Below are 21698 nucleotides of genomic sequence, written 5' to 3' on the forward strand. Positions count from 1 at the left end.
CTATAAAGTCGGGTGTGAGGGAAAGCGTGCGAAGGTGAGGGGATCGAGAAGGATGGTGGTTTGATGAGGGCCGTTCTTCCCGCGCGAGCAAGGGAAAAGGGGAGGAAGGTAGCGAGCTGGAGGTAACGTGATCGATAGCGCGCAATGAGATGAGCAGGCTGGAACGCGCCTCCTTCCTTAAGCACGGCCGTATAACTGCGCATGGCTGTTAGCGTGGGGCAGCCCGTGTGCCCTACTTTAGAGCTAATCTGCCGTGTGTGCAAAGAATGTGCGTGCCGAGACATCATGAGCACTGTCTTCCCGTGCATTCAGTACTGGAAGTGGCGTAATCTCGAGTTTCAGAGAGGTGTTGAAACGACAGGCAGACGAAGCATTCGGTCCCCGCTGCCAGCGCTTTTCACGATGTCGTGGTCCCACTGCGGTGATACCATCAACTCAGGAAGCAGAGTGGACGCAAAAGCGTAGCTTGACTTCGCTTCGTACTGCCATTGTGAAGATGTCGTCCACACAGCATGAAACCGTAACTTTCGTCGCCGACTCACAAATTCCGGAAGATTAATTTCTTATTCAAGTTTGCTTTTTCCGATGGCCCGATAATTTGGAAAACGTTGCGCTCCCTTCCGTGCAAGAAAAGTTTTGAAGACAGCTTTATTTCCCAAGAGAGACGTGTTGCCGTTCCATCTGAAAGTAAATGTGTAGTCGTCGGGCGGCCCTGATAGCATGCCTAATGTTTTCTTGGGACGCTACGCTTAGCTCTTCTCTTCCGTTTCCACAGCTATTTTTGGTTCTTTTTTGAAAGCTTTACTCGGTGACTGGTGTCTGGCTCAAATGGTTGCAATCCGCAATAAAGGAGACCGATTGCTCGAATAAAATTGCCAATCCATTTTTTTAACTTCAACTCGCTCTCAAATTGTTATAACATGACATCGTACACTTCGTTGCATATTTTCTTGAAGACAATAATTTTCTATCGGCGTTTCAACGTGGTTTTCGAAAACTTTTGCCGACAGTCACGCAGCTTAATTGCGTCTACCGTTCCTGAAATTGCCCTAGCTCTTGACGTGGGCGGTCAGATTGATCCAGCTTTTCTCGATTTCAGTAAAGCTTTCGACTGCGGGCCACACAACAAACACTTAAAAAAACTGCAATGTTTTGGATTACCTGCTTTGATAACTGATTCGATAAAATCTTATTTATCGCACAGATCAGTTTGTTGCAGTACGCGACTGTTCTTCGAACTTGTTACCTGTTTCATCCGGTGTTCCCCAAGGAAATCGGAACACGGTTATAACGGTGCGTTTTGAGAACGGGACACAGAAAGAACACACACTTTTGGCGACTGTCCTACGAACATTCTTTCTGTGTCCTGTCCTCAAAAGGTCCCGTTATAGCCATGTTCCATCAAGCCTGCAACCAACTAACCTGTTGTTACTAAGTCTGTTAACCCCAGGGAAGTGTTGCCGGCCCCAATCATTTCTTTTTGTGTACATTAAGGACACAAAAATAGCTACAGATTATTTATGACAACCGTATCCGCTAATTTCCGGACCACTGTTTAGTTTTCAGAGAAGTCCATTGTCCTGGTTATAAATTTTAAGTTTAAATCGCAGCATTGCAGGTATGATGATCTCCCAAGAGCTATCACGGTCCCAATCAGACTGTTTGCTGATGACTGTGTCGTATACAAAACAATTAAGACCCCAACTGATCAAGAAGAACTGAACGCTAATCTGCATGCAATAGAACATTGGTGCGCTAAGTGGCAGATGGCGCTTAACTCTGACAAATCCATAATTATGTCTGTTACTAGAAAGAAAAATATAATCATATACCCTTACTCCATTGCAGGTAAACCAGTTAATAGAGACCATCAGCATAAGTATCTCGGCTTAACCTTCACTTCTGACCTATACTGGAATACACACTTAGATAATGTATGCTCCAAGGCACGCAAAGCAATTTGGGCACTAAGACGCAACATCCGTAATGCAACTCCCGATGTAAAAACACTCACTTATAACACCCTTGTAAAACCTGTAATTGAATATGGCAAAATTGTTTGGGATCCTTACACTGCGTCTAACAAATTAAAAATTGAGAAAGTTCAGAAACTTGCTTCCCGTTTTATTTTCAATAAATATCGCCGAACTGATTCACCAACCGAATTATGTTAATTAGCAAACCTTAAAAGTTTAGAATACTGCGCTAAGGTAGATAGGCTGAAGTTTCTTTACCTTTCAATTCATGGCCACTTGAATATCAACACATAACCATATTTTACAATACACCCTAAAGAGACATCAAGACACCGCCATTCTATGTACATTCCTGTGCCGCGTTCTTATAACGATTGTTTTAGGTACAGTTTTTTTCCTCGTGGTATTAAAGAATGGAACATGCTGCCTGATTCCATTGTAGATATTAACTCCCTCGATGCCTTTCTAGAATGCCTGAAAGCTTACCTGGACCGTAGTACACCAATGTAATAGTTGTGCCTCAGCACTTGCATGCGTTTTCTTATCCACTGTTTGATTTTTCCTTTGTCTTTTGTGTCGATATCGTAGTTGTGAAATGTACCTCGTTTAGAATGTGAATTTATTAGATTTTCCACTCCTGTAATAGCCTGAGAAAGGCTGACAGTATCAATGAATGAATGAATGAATGAATGAATGAATGAATGAATGAATGAATGAATGAATGAATGAATGGGGCAAGTCACGGTCCATGACGTTGAACTCTGAAATGACAGCACTGCTTCGTGTGACGAAGGAACAGCAAGCTTTGATTTTCTTTTACATGATTAGTGATCAGCCTGTTAGAGAAGCATATAAATATCAGCACTTAGGCATCGCATTTACAAGTATGTCCTCATGGTCAAAGCACATTACAGACATATGTGCTCATCAGTCTCTTCCAATCTAGGCTTTCTTAGGCACAAGTTCAGATTGGCGCCTGTGCTGCTGTTAAAACTTTCGCATAAAAGTCTTACGTTTCACCAAAACTGGAGTATGACAGCGGGGCATGCGACCCTTTTTACAATAAATACAAAGGCTTGAAATGGCTCAATGGCATGCGGTTCGTTTCATTTTTAGCAAATACAGAATAAGCAATTCAGCCTGTGCTCTCATGCTCCAAACTAACATTTCTACGTTAACATTGCGAAGAAAGGTGGCTGGGTGAAAATTATTGTATTCGATTTTCCACAGTTCTTTCATTATCCACGTCCACACGTATGCTCAACCGTTCAAGACGCGCACCTAATGTAATTCAACCGTAAGTCACGCACTTTTCAGAAATTCATTCTTTCCCTGTAATAGAAGCGAGTGAAACCCTTTGTCCACCGATATTGTTTCATCAGATAGTTCAGCCGATTAGAATGTGCCTTGTATTCCGCATTTTCAACCTACACTCGTTTTCGCCATTTCCATCTTTTATGAGAACATGTGTCAGTATATATACCAAAATGTTTAAGCTTTGTTTCTGCTACTAATCGCCGAGTTCTTTATTTGTTGTTTTGTAGCATTTCTGCTATTACTTTGATGTTGCCTTGATGATCGTAAAAACCTTTTCGTTGCAGCACCTTTTACCATGTGTACTTCCGAATTAATTGAATCAAGACGTGAAAAATTCCACCTGCATGGTCCAACGTGACCGCAGTAAGTAGTGAACAAACGAAGAACTAAAGTCTATCGGCGACTGTACTTACTAGCGCAAGCGGTCGAATGTCGGAATAACAAAGCATATCGACAAGTTCACCGACATCATTTATCAAAGTTTAACTGCATATTTCAACTAAGTGAAAGTAAGCCAAGGCTGCGGAGCTACAGCCGTTACACCACGAGTAAGGAATGCATTTATGAAAAACAATGAGAAAGAAATGCACATCCTGACGATTTGATAAGGGACCACGTGTTTATTCATCTAAAAATCTGTAAAATCTTCAAAGTTGCTGCCGAAGATAGCAACGAAGTCCACGTCACAGCCACACGCGTGATGGGCATGTCTCCGAAGAGCCGTTGAAAGGCTGTCCTACAGAGCCTGAAATATAAAAGCGACGGAAAAGTAAGCTCGAGAAGAACAATTAACAGAAAGAAAAAGCGAGCGACAAATATGCGAGTAGCAATGGCGCGACGCCGTTCAGAGTAAGGCTTCCTGATAATACTGCGTGACATTAACAGCGCGAAAGGGACCGTTAGGTCACGTGACCAGCTGTTTCGCGTGCTGACCGTCTTCCCCGCTATTGGTATATCCACAACATTATGGATCACATAGGGCTTCTATGCATTTTAGCGACTGAGACGGCATCTCATTGCAACTGATGTGTTCTGGTACCGAAAGTACGACAGGTTGCAAAATATGGCCTTGAATGGACTGTCAACCGCAAGATTATAATGAAGGCTGAGGTAGCGTGGCTACGTCAGCCTTCACAACACACGTCACCCCATACGGGCGTCGCAGTGGTGAACTAAAACGGCAACATTTAAAATTATGGGGTTTTACGTGCCAAAACCGCTTTCCGATTATGAGGCACGCCGTAGTGGGGGACTCCGGAAATTTCGGCCACCTGGAGTTCTTTAACGTGCACCTAAATCGAAGTACACGGGTGTTTTTTCGCATTTCGCCCCCATAGATATGCGGCCGCCATGGCCGGGATACGATCCCGCGACCTCGTGCTTAGCAGCCTAACACCATAGCCACTGAGCCGGAAACATTTAGCTGAGCAGCTGAACACTACAGCCGTCGAGGTTACTGTGGCAGGTATTGAAGGGCTTTGAAACGCAGCGGGGTGTGACAGGCAATGGGCGGAAGGCAAGATGGGGTGAAGGAAAGGTGATGTAGCTTCGATAACTTCTTGCGATGCAGAACTGGCATCCGCGTAAGGAACCACGTGCGCACTTTTCACAACTAAAATTTACATGGTTGCATCGTCGTGCTCGCGTGAGTGACAAAGCGTTCAACGTAACAGTTTATAATTGCCAGGCTGCAAGAGAAAGAAATAAACGTCCAAGGTGGGGAACGACGTAGTGTATCCTGTATTACGTGCTCGCGAAGAGGCAGCGACAAATTAAACTATCCGCCATGTGGCTTATATATCGTTCTAAGCAAGAGGGTCAGGTGCAACCAGTCCCATCGGCCATTGTATACGGAGAAAGGAAAAAATACGTGCGCCTGCCCATCCTTAAACGAGCGTTAGAGGACCTCACTTGGCTGGCAATTAACTCGAGAACCTCCCACTATGGCTTTCTCAGACGCTCCCTTGATGTTGGGCGTTACACCTAACCAGTTCGTTGAAATCAGGTATAGGGACGCTGTGGCAGATCTGCCACATCCCACAAGCACGGAACCCCTTTGTCGGGGACACGTCGCTATGCAACGTCGCTTACTGCAGTCAGAAAGACCACGCGCCCAACGTCAACTCTGTGGAGCGGACGCCCGAAACTTTCGCTCGAGATACTCACTGTTGACCGATCCCTGTCTGGATCCTCTTCCGACGCAGAAGAGTCGCCTACTGGGTCCGAGCAACCGCACACGTCGGAGACGTCTGCAAGAGCGTCGGAAGTTTCGGCGGACTGCGCCCCTTCACTTCCGCCGACGTCCATCGGGGTTGGCGGTTCCTGGCTCGTAGGTGGCTGCGTCGCCTCCGACTGATCGGGGTTCGTCTCCGGTTGGGCAGGCGCAGTCTTTCTCGGGGCAGGCGCATCCGGGGGCAGGAAGCAGTCGTCGTCGTCGCCTTCCGGACTCGTCGCATCGGAACTAGTTTGCTGTGCTTCCGTTGCTCCCGCAGCAGCGGCACCCGTTTTTGACGGAGACGTCCCGAGAGCTCCAGTGGCTCGAGAAGCGGGCTTACGTGACAATGACTTGACTTTTTTAGCGACCGCAGAGCTGGCGCTCATTTCGTCATCGGCTGAATATTCTCCCATGCTTCCAGAAGACAGCGTCGCTGTGGACAGACGTGGGTGTGTGCCGGCCTGAGTCGCAGTGGCGCTCTTGCTCGCCGCCTTCTCAGGGGAAGAAGTCAGCTGATGACTCTCGATAGACAGCGTCAACGCAGTCGACTCCGTCGAGGGGCTACTGCAGGAAGATCCACTGCTACTTGATGCCCTGGGATCGCGTTGCGCTTCCTCGCCTTCACGGACGTCGGAGGTGGCGTCCATTTCTTCCTCGGGCATCGGCTGTTCCACCTTGGGGCGTTTCGTGCTGCCCTGCCGCGAAGACGGGCTATCACGACCTCTTTCCAGGCACTCGTCGCAGACGCCGCACTTGCAGGAGCTGCCGCCGGAGTCCATGGCTGTCTGAGAAGTTCCCGAGGCGACTGTCGGCTAGGAAGGAGGATCGCTGCAACCGGCTGCCCGCACTGCCACGCTTCGTGTGGTGCGACCGCCTCAAGGCCTTTGCATTATGAGACAAACTGCGTGTGACGTCATCGTATATAAGAAGCGAACAGCGCACGACGTCTGCGTGTTGCTCACGGCATAGGTGGCGCGTGGGCTGAGGACACCAGATAAAATAAAGCAGCGCTTGGCTGCCGCCACACCCTTTATCGAAGCACGATAAAGTGTCGCTTGGGTAAATACAAGCTCATGCCGCAGTTCAATCGCACGTTCTGATTTGAAAGTGCCGGATTTCAGCACGGTCTGTGTAGTCACGTTTAATGTGTTGGCAATGACATAACATTTTGGCAGTGTAATGTATGTATGTATGTATGTATGTATGCATGCATGCATGCATGCATGCATGTATGTATGTATGTATGTATGTATGTATGTATGTATGTATGTATGTATGTATGTATGTATGTATGTATGTATGTATGTATGTATGTATGTATGTATGTATGTATGTATGTATGTATGTATGTATGTATGTATGTATGTATGTACGCACGCACGCACGCACGCACGCATATTTATGTATGGTGTGTGCGTGTGTGTGTGCGTGCGCGCGCCAATTGCTGATCACCAGCGATGGACGGACCGAGCCACTCTTCAATAGTGATGGAAGGATCCGCCCCCTGATCTGCCTTTAGGCGCAAGCGTTAGCTTGAATAAAGGGAAAATCGAGACATCCACCAGTTCGTAGCAATTGCTACAAAGGAAACCCATACGGGTTCCTCGAAAGAAAAGCCTCCGGACCAGGACGAATTTTTCTTCAGCTATGAGGCTTTTGTTTCGAGGAACCCGTATGGGTTTCCTTTGTCAATTGCTACGAACGGGTGGATGTCTGATTTTCCCTTTATTCATTACTTCTCTCCACCTTGCGGGTTTCCGCAGAACTACTACGTCAAGCTTTAGCTTGTGCCCAACTCCGATGCCGACTACTCACATACGTGTAAAACGCAGAAATGCTTTTCTGAGATATTCCCTCTGCTGATTTCAATTAAACTTGTTGTATTTTAGATAAAAAGTTAAAGGGGCCCTGAGCTAGTCTTTTAGGTGGTGTTGCCTGAACCACTCTTTATCAAAGTCGAGTGATGCATTTAAAGTTACATTTGACTATTTTGCAAATACTTCGCCGCAAAAAGCTTTTCAATGCGCTCTGCAGAAGCGTAGTTATTGGCAATCAAACATAGCATTCGCGGTGCTTCCGCTTCTTCAATTATTCCCACTGCGAAGGCTACGGCGGGGAGCGGAGTGCTCCCCACGACGCTCCGCCTACTGAACTTCACCGTGGCGCGCAGTTCAAATTTGGTTTTGGATGTTCAAGTAGACGCCACTACTTCCGGTTTTTTGGCACCTACGACGTGCCAAACGTTAGCGGAACGTTAGCCAATTGCGATTGTCCTCAGCAAACCATAGTGCGCTCAGCCAGTGGACTGGTAGCGCCACCTCGCGGCGGCGGCGGTCCCTACGCTACGTATCTACGTACGCTACGTACGCTAAGTATCTACCTACGCTACGTACGCTACGTATCTACGTACGCTACGTGCAAATGCGGCGTTTGCTTTGTGCACGACGAGGCTAGAGTGCGCGCTTACGTGCTCTTGTCTGGCTGCGCTACGGGATGAGGACCCGCTTTTCTCCTGCACCACCTTGACCGGCGGATACTAGCCGCATCCAACTTGCGCATTTTGAAGCGTCATCAATCACTCAATACGAAGCGGAGTCTACCGAGGCGGCTAACCAGGAGTGAGCGCGCGTGTGGTCTGAACTTAAGTCTCGCGTGGTTCGAAGCTTGTTGAGTGTGTTCAGAACTACAGTCGAAATTAGCGAGACCAGACGGCTACGACACCGATAAGCAGGGTGGCCAAACTTTATTTCCTACGTGGGCGGCCGTGGCCGTGCGTGAGCAGACGATAGTCAGCTTCTTCCGGAAGTACGTAATTATTGTTGAAACGATGTTATGCAGCCGCCACCAGGAACCCGGAGTCACGCTAGCGATAACGTTCCAAGATATAGATCGAGTAAACATGCAGAAATACCCAAGAAAGTGCACGGGGGGCCTAGTCGCCATTCTAGCTCAATTGGTTGAGTATTGAACGCCCGATATATGGAAACTGAAAGGCAATGCGCATGCGTGGGGGAAACAAAAGCACTATGCCGCTGAGAGCTGTTGCTCGAGAGAAACTCGCTGGGCCAAATATTCATTCTCTCATGTTTATCAGCCCAACCTATGATAATATAACCCTAAGAAGCTTTAGGAAGTAATTAGCCCTCACAGTACCTGTACTGTAAGTCTCACTAAAGAATTTAATGAGGTTTTCTCCGATGCGGAACGTGCTGATATATTGAATTGTACCTTTTTATTTGTTTATACGGTGGAAAGTTACGCACCATGTTCTTTTTTTATACCCCCCCCCCCCAAATGCCACCTATTGCAATGTCTGTCTGCGGTGCATTTTCTCACGTTAAAAATATCAACCTGTCCTCATCATCTACTATGATGATATTACCTCACAGTTCCAGAAAAATACTTATACGTACTTCTGCTATCTATCTATGTTTGTTTTACTCGCAATATCTTGCTACTGCCAGCTTACTCAAGGACTGGATAGTGGGAAACGTCCTTCCAATCTACAAAGCCGGTAACAAAAACTCTTTAAAACTGATGGTAGCGCTAAAAAGGAACGGACACACGAAGAAAAAACGACACTAGCCAACTAGCCCAGCACCAAGTTTTATTGAACAAAAACTCGCCATTAAAATACCGTCCAATTTCCGTAACCAGCGTTCCTTGCGAACTCATCGAATACGTCATTAACGTCATATATCGCGAATTTTCTACACTCGAGCCATTTCTTCAATCCTTCACAACGTGGTTTCCACAGAGGTCTGTCATGCGAAACCCAATTGGCCACTTTCCTTCATGATTTACACGTTACGCAACTTACAGAGAGCCGCTGTCTTCTTAGATTTTGTAAAGACATTCGACAAAATGGCACATAAAAGTCTAATACTAAAACTTGGCCACCGAAACATAGATCCCAATACTATTGAATGGTTTGAGGAATTCTTGGCTAACCATCTCTAAACAGTTCTTAATAACAAAACCTCTGATTTCCTCCCAGTAACCTCATGTGTACCACAAGGACGCGTCCTTGGTTTCCTTTTATTCGTGAGTTACATTAACCATTTGCCTTAAAACATATCAACTAAGATCCGTATGTTTGCTGACGAATGCGTCGTTTATCGCACTATTCATAACGCCCTGGACCAACAAGCTTTACAGACACATCTTAACCACGTGTTATACTGGTGCAACCAGCGCCTAATGACGCCTAATTGTAATCATTCTAAATGTGTAACAATATCGCGCTGTTCTCCCCCCCCCCCTTCATTACCGGTACCCAATTTCAGCTGTTGGCGTATAGAATCCGTTGACTCATTCAAATACTTAGGTATAGCCTTATGCAGCGACCTGTCCTGGCGTACTCGTATTGCTAACATCATATCGTCTGCCAATGAAACACTTGGATTCTTGAAACGCAACCTCCGCCCCCATGTCCCCGTACATGTAAAGACCTCTAGCATGTAAATCGCACGTCAGACCTAAGCTCGAACACGCATCCACCATTTGAAGCCCACACCTGTCTTACCTCACCCCCTGCTCTGGAAGCAGTTCAGAGCCGCGCTGCTAGAGTCATCCATTCCACTTATCAATTGTACTTTAGCGTATCATCCTTAAAACAAGAATCCGGCTTATGAAATCTCTATCTTCGTCGTCGCATTGCCCCCCTCTCCTTGCTCCAATTTTTTTTTTACCGTTCTCTCGGCCATCCACCTTACGTCGTGCCCCTCGCATGCGTATCCCATCACGTAAGCCACGAACTTCAAATGTCACGCCCACGAGCCCTAACCCGTTACATTTTGCTCTTTTTTTTTTCGCGCACAGCATCAGAATGGCACGGCCTTATTGCAGCAATCACTTGTCCAACGACGTTCTTGAATGATGTAACCAATTTTTTTTTTCTTTCGGAGTGACGTCACGTGGTTACATTGTGAAATCACCCCTTATGTAGTACACCTAAGAGGGGTCTTTAAGGAAATAAAGTGATTTGGGCGATGGTAAACAGTGCGGAAGCCGTGGATTAGGAACCCAGCAATATGTTTTTTAGAGCATTATGTTCTAGAGAAATTAATTTCGTGGAGCCATACAAAATTAAAATTATAGGGTTTTACGTGCCAAAACCACTTTCCGATTATGAGGCACGCCGTAGTGGAGGACTCCGGAAATTTCGACCACCTGGGGCTCTTTGACGTGCACCTAAATCTAAGTACACGGGTGTTATCGCCCCTAATGAAATGCGGCCGCCGTGGCCGGGATTCGATCCCGCGACCTCGTGCTCAGCTGCCTAACACCATAGCCACTGAGCAACCACGGCGGGTTTGGAGCCATCCAGAAAAACAACGAGAACGTGCCTGGTCGCACTAGCCACTAAAATACCGTTACTAAAGGGTTGTGATCACACAAATTTGCATGCTTTTCACGCATACTAAGGCAAATGAGAAATGGAAGCCGGCCAATGGGGAAGGCAGACGAGCACGAGAGACATGCCACCGTAAACGAGAAAGAGCCATGACGAAGAATGAACGCACACTGAGAGGCGTCTGCAAAGTTATGAAAAGGAAAGTTTATTCGTAAAATAGCAATAAAACATAGGCACGCTGCAAAAAGACACAACATAACTGTGGCATAAAAGCAGTTACAATGCGCATGCGGTTCGTTGCCCTCTGCAGGTGGGCCGCACCTAGGTCGGACAGCAGCGCCTACGGAGGCTGCAAAAAACAAAAAGAACATGAAGTGAGCGCTGGTGGTAAATGAACAACACACAGAGCAAGTAAAGCAACGGGCAATATGACAATGCGACAATGAGGTTGCAATGTTTATATATCGCCGAGAAAGAAAGGCCGACAAATCGACAAGCAATCCAGAAGTGCAGAAAAGGCAGCAGTGGCACTCATTTCCCTAATGAGAACGAGATAACGTCTATTGCAGATAAACAGATTAACAGGGCAGGCAAATCGCGCGTGTGACCAGGTGTCCCCCCACAGTAGGATAGTTCACTGTTGAGCTCGAGGGTTCGAATCCGACCGCGGCGGTTTCATTTCGATGGGGGCTGAATGAAAGAACGCTCGGGTACTTAGGTTTAGGTGCACGTTAAAGAACCCCGGGTGGCCCAAAATACAGAGTGGCCCATTACGGCGTGATGCATCATGTCGTGATTTGGCCCCGTAACACCCCAGAATTTTTTTTTATACGACCAGCGCTGGGGATTTGTAGCAGTGACGTGGTGGATGACAGGCACATCGGATTGATAGAGCCACCTGGTATCGTTTTCATGTTCGTCGCGTCTGTGGGGTCCTTGCAAATAGAAAAAAAATGCCAACTTGTACTATTTTCGATAATACGGCAATAGGTTGATTGCTGGCAAACAAGTCCCGGGCGCACCATTTGGTAAATATACGTTTCACTTCCGATTCATTTAAGGCATTCGCTATTGTGGTTCTTATACATTGTTTTGCAATGGCTTCGTCGTGGCCGCCGCCTTGTAATACCAGCACGTCGAGAAGCTACGCAAACACGAAACGTGATGTCACGACAGCGGGAAAGGAGCACTGCGCAGAGCGACCAATCGATAACAGTGATGATCCAGTATAATGACAGTCTCAAACAGTAAAACAATCTACGCGTGATGACAAGGTGCACTGATTGCACCTTGCATATTAGCGCAGCGAGAAGCTATGTCCGCGGTTGCTGTTCTACGCATGGTAAACTTCCGCAATATTTTTGAAATGTTTATTTGCGGCATTTTGAACCAATCAGAGACCAAAGCAGCCCTCTGGACCAATCGGAGTTGGCGAAGTCGACAATATCGTGGAATCTGACAATATTCGGAATTGTATCCCATGGCTTCGCGTTTAAATCGTCAGCAATATCGACCAGTCGGCGCTTTGGGTGCCAAGAAAACGGAAATAAATCTTGCAAAATGCAATCTACCGTAGTCAAAAACAGTTCCGAGTGTCAGTAATGTCTCAACACATTCAAAAACCACTAGCTCTTCGGGCTAAGCTGCGAGAAACTTGAAACCTTTCAGATGGTGCAACAAACGCAGGACCACGATAGCTAAGTGAAGGATAGTTTGAAAGCCCAACACTCAAGATTGAGCATGCGCAAACCAAGCTGAACGCAAGTAGCCTTAGGGTTCAGCCTACTAGGCAAGACAAGCTTAGGAATGTTGAAGCGTACCGACAGATAGGCAAGAGTTTGTGTGGACAGTTGTCCGTCTCCGTGTGTCACTACGTTTAAAGGCCAACTGGAACGAAATTTACCAAATTTGTTACAGGGGATTACTGTGTGCTACAGAAGCAATTTCAGCTAAGGTAAATCTGGCAATCTTTAACTTGGCAATTGTTAGCAGCCTTCAAACAGCACCTAAGCAGACGACGCGTGTACCTTGGGGTTGTCGCCACGACGCGAGCCCCAGCACTGTCTCCAAACCTTTTCAGCGCCCCGCGGGGAACCCGTTATCTCGGAGGTTATTCCCGAACGAAATTGAAGGCTCACTGTCTCAGAGTCCTCACTGGAGGTATTGAACGGGACCTTTAGTACATCATCGACGCTGACCGTTACCGTACCGCTGGTGCCGGGCAGTGCAGAGTCAGTCACGTAGCGTCACTACGGAGAAGGTGGTGTCCATGCTCGTTGGCGATGGCTTGCTCAGTGTGGAGGACGTGTCCGTATCGTCCGCGCTGCCTTTGGGCATGTCCCCCACTCCAGCAGCACCCGAAGGTGAGGCCCCTTCGGGAGACGAGGACGGAGGTTCTTGCATGAGTGCGTCAGGGCGTAGTGGAAGCAAGGGATGCGCCTCCTCTGGGTCCGGTGCCTGTTCCGACGTACTTTGCTCCCGCTGCTGCTGCTGCTGCTCCGGTTCCTGCTGCTGCTGCTGCTGCTCTCCCTCTTCTCCTTCTTCCCCTCCACCTAGGCATGAGGGCAGCCGGGCGCGTACCCCCTTTCGGCAATCCTCGCAGCCCTTGCCGCAGCACAATCCGAGCAGGTGCGACATGGTTGTGTCCGCAACTGGTACTTGGAAACGGTCGTCGCAGGCAAAGGTTTAGCGTCTGCCCGAATTGCAGGGAAACGCTCACGTCGCTGTTTGATAAACTGAGCTACAGGGGGGTCGAGCTGTTGACTTTATCGAACCTTTAACGTGCAGGGTCATTGCCCACATGTCTATCGCTGACTCGATGCCGCGATAAGTGCGGGGGCATGCGAGCCACGAGGACGCATGCTCAGTGATGAGTCAAGCATGCTCAATGATTGCATGATGTTAATAGATTTACGCAATGATTGCGTGATGACGTAACCAAGCTCAACGAAGTCTTGGCCAGGCACCATGTCAGGAGCTTCCGGTCGTTTCAGAGCACTCGGGCAGTGCCACAGTGGCTGTGCAGACTACCTTTAAAGCTCAAATACACTCCCTTAAAGCGAAACCTTCTTTACCTCTTCCTTCTACTTTTGCACCGCTGCTTCTGCTTGCTTCCCTACACGCCGCGTAGGGGGGGGGGGGGGTGAGAGTTCACGGCAGGAGTGCGGGAGACGAGATAGGCGACGTCAACGACGTTTTGGTGGAGCAGGGCCACCACAATAAAAGCTTTAGATTAGGGGGACGCAAGCGTTGGGGTCCTCTAGCGCTTTGAGGCCCCAACGCTTGCGTACCCCTAATCTAAAGCTCTCTAATGTGCTATGACGCATCCTGGGGGAAGCCGCAATCCCCTCTGGACGTCGGAATTAGGCGTGACTCCCCGCAAGAGCATTGCAGGAGCTGTAGCACTTCTCTACGTGCTCACGCACGACAGCAGCGGCCGTCCAGGGAAGAGGCAAAACGTTAAAGAGGAACCTGAGAGAGAGAAGGCAAGAAATGAACACAACCGGACCCCGACCCAACGCAGGCAGGAAACGGGTGATTAACTTTACGCCGTCTGAGCTAGTGGCAGTTCACCTAACGTGGTAAGAGGAAAAAGAAGAATGCGTCGTCAGAAAGCATTGTTCATCTGGAATCTCTTCAGTTAAAGCAATGAGTGAACAAATGCCACGTCTCTCTGTGTTCTGTGTACTACGTGGACAAACACAAGTGGTGCGGGCAAGACAACGTCTTACATGAAATCACGACGGTCGTGTGCCGTCAACGTCACCGCAAAAAACCGCCAATGAACGAAAACAGCACAGAAACCTTCGCTTATGTGGATCGCCACAGTGTGGGATTTCCATATTTTTTTTTTAGTTCTTGGTTCTTTTTTCCATCAGCCCGCCGCGTTGGCACAGTTGTTTTACGTTGTGCAGCTTAGCAAGAATGCATGTGTTCGGTCCCGGCTGCTGTGGCTGCATTTTCTCTCTCCCTTCTCTCTCTTCCCCTTCTTCCTTCTCCCAGCGTAGGGTAGCCAACCGGACTCTTGATTGGTTAACATCCTTGTCTTCCTTATCTCTCTCTCTCTCTCTTTTGATGTGGGCATGTAAAAACGCTCGTGTACAAGCTTTACGTGCAGGCTTAAGAAGCCCATGTGGTCAAAGTTATAGCAGAGCCGTTCACCCTACGGCGTCATTCATGAGTTATGACACACTGTGCCAGTTTCCGGACGTTAAATACCACGAAGGCACAGATTATATTTTAACTGCCCTGCACTCCGCAACAACTTATTAAATGCTCCAGTACGCTCACCTCACCTATTGTTCAACTACCTCAGCATCCAGCGTTTGCGTGGTTCTTCCAACGGTTCAATAAATCCTTCCTGCCCACCGCCGTACAACAATGGAACAATCTTCCTGAATATATTGTTACCTAGTCCAATTCCTCTATATTCCGGCAGCTTTCAACCGTCCACTTCAACCTGCAATAACCACTTCCCCGAATTCCTCTCCGAGCTATCCGTGCTGCAGGTACTACTGCGTCGTCATTTTTTTTTCTGGGGCTTTGTTCTGTTTCGCATTTTATTGATTGCCTGAAGTTTCTTGACCACTTTGTTATTCTTATTGATTTTTGTTCTGCTTTCTATGCGTGTTGTTTTTATGTATGACCTTCTTACAACGATGTATCCCCACCTTATGCAATGTCCCTGTTGGGATCGTTAAGATAACAATAAATTATAAGGACTTATTTAATTTTACTTTTTTATATCCCTGCAGGGTGCAAACAGATAACTTTCATGCCTCAGTCCCTGTTGTGACAATGTTGCGAATCTAGAAGTCAGGATTCGATGCAACTGGATTACCGATATGGATCGTACGTGCTAGATCAATTTGTTAAACATTAATTCCCAATTTGTACCGATTGAATAGTGATATGCGCGTTCTTCAACATTGATTCTCAACCGCCGTGGTTGCTTAGTGGCTATGGTGTTGGGCTGCTGAGCACGAGGTCGAGGGATCGAATCCCGGCCACGGCGGCCGCATTTCGATGGGGCGAAATGAAAAAAAACACCCGTACTTGGATTTAGGGTCACGTTAAGGAACCCCAGGTGGTCCAAATTTTCGGAGTCCCTCACTACGGCGTGCCTCATAATCAGAAAGTTGTTTTGGCACGCAAAACCCTATAATTTAATTTTAACATTTATTGGCCTTTTTCATCCTGTCTGTTTTTGAGTCACGCGAATGTTTCAGTAGTGTCATTTGGTTTATTTCGTGAACTGTTCTTGTTGCTTTTCTTAGGCAGTCTATCACGATAGTCAATCCTTTCAGTAGCCAACCTTCCCATTTTTATTTTTGCATAGCTATCAGTGATGGTACATATGCTTGACATGAACAGTAATCAGAACTTTAATGTTAAGCTCATCAATTAAAAAAAATTGTGGGATTTTACACGCTAAAACCACGATCTCATTATGAGGCACGCCGTAGTAGGGGACTCCGGAAACTTGGACCACCTTGCCTTCTTCAACATGCCCCTAAATCTAAGCACACAGGTGTTTTCGGCCCCATCGAAATGCGGCCGCCGTGGCCGGGATTCGATCCCGCTACTTCGTGCTCAGCAGCCCAACACCATGGCCACTAAGCAACCACGGTTGGTCGATCTCATCAAACTATTGCGCTAGACGCAGCCGCAGGAAACTGCAGCTTTCGACCATTTCATGTGACGAAGCAACTAGCTAACCAGCTCGCTGGATAGGAAACTCGCCTGCGCCGTGCTTGAAACACGAATGACACGACTAAAGACGGGACACGTAAGGACACTGTCACAGCGAGCGCAATTCGATAACGCGTCACGTGACGACATATATCAAAGGTTCCACACGGGTGAAACGTGACTTTCATTTTCGTCAGATAGCGTGCCAACGGTAACACATGTCAGTCTTCGTACTGCCCAGAAAAGCTTAAAAGCGCAGAAGCCCCCGAAACCTTGCTCCTGTTCGCAAGTTGCGGCTGTACTCTTGACACTTCTAGAAGCTCCCATAGGCCGACCTCGAGCGCGAGTCTGCGTACAGTTGACTGCAAAGGAAGAAGCGTATCGGCGAAGTAGCGCGCGTCAAAATCGGCGTCTCTTCGACTAAATTTCGACTGCCAGTCCTCGGAGAGCCGGCGTGCTCGAAAGGCAACCCACGTCTACTAGCAGCGAGCGCAATGTCCGACAGCGAAGGAACTGGTAAGCGGTCGCCCAAGGACAAGCAGCCGGCGTCCAAAGATGGACCACCTCCGCCAAGCGACGAGTCGCAAGGTGACCAGCCGCCTCCGAGCCCTGCTTCGCCTGGCGGCGGCTCGCCGAAGACCACCTCGCCGAGCACCTTGACCACCCCGCAAAGCATATCGCTCCCTGGGGAGCTGTCTCCGACGAGCGGCGACACGTCGTCCTCCAAGAGTGGCGACACGACCCGGGAAGGGTCGCCGACCAGCCAGGGGAGCAGGAGCCCCAGGAGCCCGGACAGCAAGCGGCGGCGACGTAGCAGCGTCAGCTTCGTCAAGACTCCCACCGTTCACCCAATTCCACCCAGAAGCCGAAGCGCTCCAGCCTCCCCCCCGCCCGGGTGCCTGGCCGCGGTGGAAAGCGCGGTGGGGCATTTCGGCGCCAAGATGAAGAAGCTCGTGAAGGGCAAGGTCCAAACGCCTCCCCTGAGCTCGTGGATGAAGGAAGTGCCGACCAGGCGCTATCGTTGCGATTGCGGCCGACTCTACAGCTGGGACGAGCCCCCTAGCGCAGCCGGCGAGGCTGGGCCCAGCAAGGCGGTGCCCGAAGGCAAGTGCGATAAGTGTGACAACTCGGGCCCTAAGGCGCCGCTCGCGGATCCAGAAGAACTCGCCGAGTTGGAGCTGGAAGAACCTGCCGTTCAACAGCCACAAGTCTCCATTGTGGTGCACCCTCCCACGGATGAACCTATGCTCGAGGAGCCTTCGGCGGAGGAGCCTGAACCCGAAGACCCTCCGGCAGAAATGCCTATGCTCGAGGATCCTCAAGCTGAGGAACCTCCGTCAGAAATGCCTGAGCGCCCACCTGAGCCGCCCTGTGATGAAGCGGCCTAAGAGAGCCCCGCCTGACAGCCAGCCAAAGCATCGACAGAGAGCGTGCAAAGACCACGTCTTCAGTTAACTTTTAATCGTGGCGAGCTGAAGAGGAGTGGGCGAGGCCCATTTAAAGAAAACTTTGCGTCTAGGTGACAGCTAGATTAGTGTGGTGCCGAATAACATGGCTTTAAGCCTTCCCATCACTATTTTGTGTACTCCGCAACCCCCCCCCCCCCTCTTCGAGTTTCGTTTTCATTTCATAAGAGCCCTATCCGCGATCATGACTCCCAAGTGTGCTTCATCCACATTTCTCTATGTACGCGACTTTGCCAAAAATCTCCGTTTTATTGCACGTGCGAGCAGTTCTCATATGCAAGATTGTCTTCAACGATTTTAAGCTTCATTTCATCAGTCACTGTGCTCTCGTCATGCGTGAACGTTTTTTTCTAAAATGCCATTTACTGTTCAGTACCTTGGTGTCAGTTTCATCGAAACCCACGTTTTTGCACGTCTCCGCTTTGCTAGAAATGTCCCCGCACTGAAGATTTTGTAACCTTCATTGAGAGGATAAGAATTCTTGGCAGTGAAACGCGTGCCTTTTCTTTTGTTAATCTGTGTTGTTTACGACATCTGCGCGCATGCGTTGTAGAAGTTACGGCTCCGTAGCTTTGAGGCTAAAATTCAGCAGTGAACCGCGGCAAAATTGTACTTCGTTGGAGCAACTTGAAAGGGGAACAAAAAGAATTGCTGTAGCGGCCAAACACACATTCAACGCCCAACATCGTTTATGCCACTAAACGTTCTCGGGAGAGCTACCCTCTGCATGTTAAAACGTCACATTTGAAGTCGCACATCAAGAGCAATTTTTTCTATAAACCAAGTTCTGTGTCCGCGTTCATGTTGCTCGCGACTATACAGTAGGATACCCTAATAGGCGAACAGTATATTTTTTTTTCATGAATCCCCTTGCACGCTAACGTATGTTAATTAGTTAAATTATGGGGTTTTACGTGCCAAAACCACTTTCCGATTATAAGGCACGCCGTAATGGAGGGCTCCGGAAATTTTGACCACTTGGGGTTCTCTAACGTGCACCTAAATCTAAGTACATGGTTGGTTTTCGCATTTCGCCCCCGCCGAAATGCGGCCGCCGGGGCCGGGATTCGATCCCGCGACCTCGTGCTCAGCAGCCCAACACCGTAGCCGCTGAGCAACCATGGCGGGTACAAACGTGTCACCACCTTGTTAGCAGAGTTGTCGGGCTCTAGAAGAGTTGACTGTTGGGCCAGTTGGCCGTCCATATTTGAAGTAGTAGCTTAGCGCAAATAAAACCACGGGCACAAGGAAGACAGACAAGGACAAGCGCTTGTCCTTGTCTGTCTTCCTTGTGTCCGTGGTTTTATTTGCGCTAAGCTACTACTACAAATATGTCGGGCTCTGCACAGTATTTAACGTCTACATCGACAACCCCTCCGCCATCACTTTATCACTTCGATTTATCGCCGTCCGCGTACACCTTCTTTCGACTGCCAAGTATAGCTTGGCTGTTGGCTCCGTTTGCATGAAGCAGACGCGAACTGTTCGTGTCGGAAGTCGGACTGACCGAACCTGACGTGAGCCCACTCACATGAACTCGCTTTTGACAGGTGCGGACAAGGACGGCGCACAGCGTCGGGCCGAGACGGCAATTCTTATTAACAGGGATTCCGCAGCCGTCTGCGAAAGCTCTGCTTAATAGCTGTTATCGTTTCATGGATGAGGTTGCGCTACACAGTGGGCCGGCTGGGTCGACCTCCCTCATGACGCTTCGTCCAGCCTACCCCGACTCGACACTAACCCTACATGACCCGATGGTGTTCACATGAAATCCACGAGTCCACCAGACCTGCTTGGCAATATAAATCGTGACGATGTAAACGACCTGGTTAGGTGTACTATCGCTAAGGTCAGTTAGCGTGTGTCGCGAAGATTCGGGTGAAATGCCGGCACGAACCAGTTGTCAGTACCATCAGGAATCGCGGTTATGGAAGCTGCGTTTGAAGTGCGACAGGGTAAGAAGGGAACAAGCTATGTTAAAGAAAAGCAACGTTTTAATTGAGAACAAGGTAATATTTATTTCAAATAACGTGACACGCCCGATCAATTTCTTTTGGATATAGCGCATAAAGAGATGACGTCGACGTCTGCGTCGCAAGAGATCAGCGGAGGAAAGAAGGGACGAACAGGAGGAGCGCGAACTGGCCATGAATCTTATTTGGTAAAACCGTGCCCATACATTGAATGCTTGGATGAGCAGATCCAAAGAGCAAAGTGAAGCAATGTAAGTGATCCAATACGCTATCGCAAAGCCATGGCCATGAGAAAGCGTCTTCGCATCGAAGCATTCAATATAAGCCTGTTCTCACTGCACAAAATTAGTTGCGAGTTCACGCTTCTTCTGTCATTTCCTTTTCATCGCTAAACTTTCGCGCCGCAAACATTGGCAGTTCTGCACTGGCTAGCCCAACAGCGTACACTTTGTTAAAGGAAAAAAGTACTTTTTAAGTACTGTCTTTTACTTTTTAATCTATAGCTCTCCTTCAGCGTCCGCTACAGAAAAAGGGGCCACCATCAGTAGTCGCTATCACTGTCGGCTACGAGCATGCTCTAAGCAAGCTCTCTTATGCTTTAGTTCGCATGCCAAAAGATCAGATACTGAAAACATTTTTGAATTCATACTGGCAATTCACAGACGCCGATTCCCTTAGTCCACTGAAATCCGATACAGCAAAAATAGTTAACACACGCACCGCGGCTGCTGATGCTCAATGTCGCATGTTCGCGCAGCCAAGAAAAATTTTCGCATACCGTAGTTACCGCTGCACCGAAAAGCTTCATACTGATTCCCCGACGAGCTTGTATCAACTAACGTGTAAAATTCACGGGGAAACACAAAAGAATCGGAGGACACCTAAGCCCTTCTTGAGTTGTGAATTGGAAAGCATTGATGTCCAATTGAACGGCGCTGAGCGGTCCTTCCAGTTTTGCGTACCATGTAGCGGTACATGCTGCCCGAGTCAGCCAGCAGGAGCAGCACCCTGCGGTGCCAACGCCCAACGCCGCATGCCACCGACGCGTTGATGCCCTTTCCTTCACGGAAGACCTGGCGCGCTACTACAGCAGCAGGTGTCCCCTTTGGCCCGCAGTGCCAACGCCTCCTAGATGGCACAATGCCTGTGCACTTCAATCTATGACGTGATGCAACCTTACCCGACTGCCGTAGAATCTAATGCGGATGCTCCCAAACAAGCCGCGGTGATTTTGACGTCATCGCTTTCGTCACGCCGAGCTTGACAGTGGAACTTTCGGTCCAAGTCGCATGACGTCATAAATCGGAGTGCAAAGGCCTGCTATGGCTCTTCTCCGTTGAGGAGCCTTCGTGCCGAGAGCGAGGAGAAATCTGGCGTCACGGCAAAGCCCTCTCCCCTCATACAACACCCGGCGCTCTAGCCTGCCAGAGGGTGTTCCCTTTCGGCCGCTCTGCTCCGTCGAGGTCCAGCTCGCGACGTGGCGTCGCAGCCAATGGCAATGCGAGTTTAGCTGCCGTTTCGCTGGTGCAAACGGCACACGCTGGCTTTTTGGTTCATTGGGCCGTTCGACGCTTTCGCATCAAAACATCTACAAATCGTTCTGCAGCACGTGACGGCAACTTATTCAAGCAGCGCCGCGCCAGCTCGCACATTCCGGACAGGAGGAAAGGCCCTCCGCGCGCCCTTTCCTCCTCGCTTGGTCCA

The 21698-nt window shown here is 48.7% G+C and overlaps 2 protein-coding genes and 1 long non-coding RNA gene across 5 annotated transcripts in view; 1 reads left to right on the forward strand and 2 right to left on the reverse strand.

Moving 5' to 3' along the window:
• The window catches only part of LOC135915116 (uncharacterized), a 54655-nt gene that overhangs the window by 28914 nt on the left and 4043 nt on the right, over window positions 1-21698 (forward strand). The window contains exon 3 of one of the 2 annotated variants that reach the window (XR_011509178.1): window positions 3578-3656. The exons of the other annotated variant lie outside the window; for it this stretch is intronic. This is a non-coding gene — a long non-coding RNA (uncharacterized lncRNA). The remainder of the gene's footprint in view (window positions 1-3577; window positions 3657-21698) is intronic. 2 annotated transcript variants of the gene reach the window in all.
• On the reverse strand, window positions 3894-6388 carry LOC139050989 (uncharacterized). Its single transcript, XM_070527924.1, has 2 exons — window positions 5460-6388; window positions 3894-4038 (listed from the first exon to the last, which is right to left on the reverse strand). Exons 1-2 carry the CDS (start codon window positions 6285-6287, stop codon window positions 4030-4032), a joined length of 837 nt encoding a protein of 278 aa, XP_070384025.1. The 5' UTR covers window positions 6288-6388; the 3' UTR covers window positions 3894-4029.
• LOC139050991 (putative mediator of RNA polymerase II transcription subunit 23) lies at window positions 11047-13625 on the reverse strand. Of its 2 annotated transcripts, none has more exons than XM_070527928.1 (2): window positions 13063-13625; window positions 11047-11213 (listed from the first exon to the last, which is right to left on the reverse strand). In XM_070527928.1, the coding sequence occupies exon 1, from the start codon at window positions 13499-13501 to the stop codon at window positions 13097-13099; it is 405 nt and encodes a 134-aa protein (XP_070384029.1). In that variant the 5' UTR covers window positions 13502-13625; the 3' UTR covers window positions 11047-11213; window positions 13063-13096. The 2 variants fall into 2 exon arrangements, with proteins under 2 accessions (XP_070384029.1, XP_070384028.1); XM_070527927.1 differs by having other exon boundaries at window positions 13074-13621.

Source organism: Dermacentor albipictus, chromosome 10 (genome assembly GCF_038994185.2).
Source record: "Dermacentor albipictus isolate Rhodes 1998 colony chromosome 10, USDA_Dalb.pri_finalv2, whole genome shotgun sequence".
In the NCBI taxonomy this organism is placed as follows: domain Eukaryota; kingdom Metazoa; phylum Arthropoda; class Arachnida; order Ixodida; family Ixodidae; genus Dermacentor; species Dermacentor albipictus.

What these genes read in the sequence shown, in the direction of transcription:
- LOC139050989 (XM_070527924.1), bottom strand. Translation starts at nt 6,287, where the DNA reads ATGGACTCCGGCGGCAGCTCCTGCAAGTGCGGCGTCTGCGACGAGTGC.
- LOC139050991 (XM_070527928.1), bottom strand. Translation starts at nt 13,501, where the DNA reads ATGTCGCACCTGCTCGGATTGTGCTGCGGCAAGGGCTGCGAGGATTGC.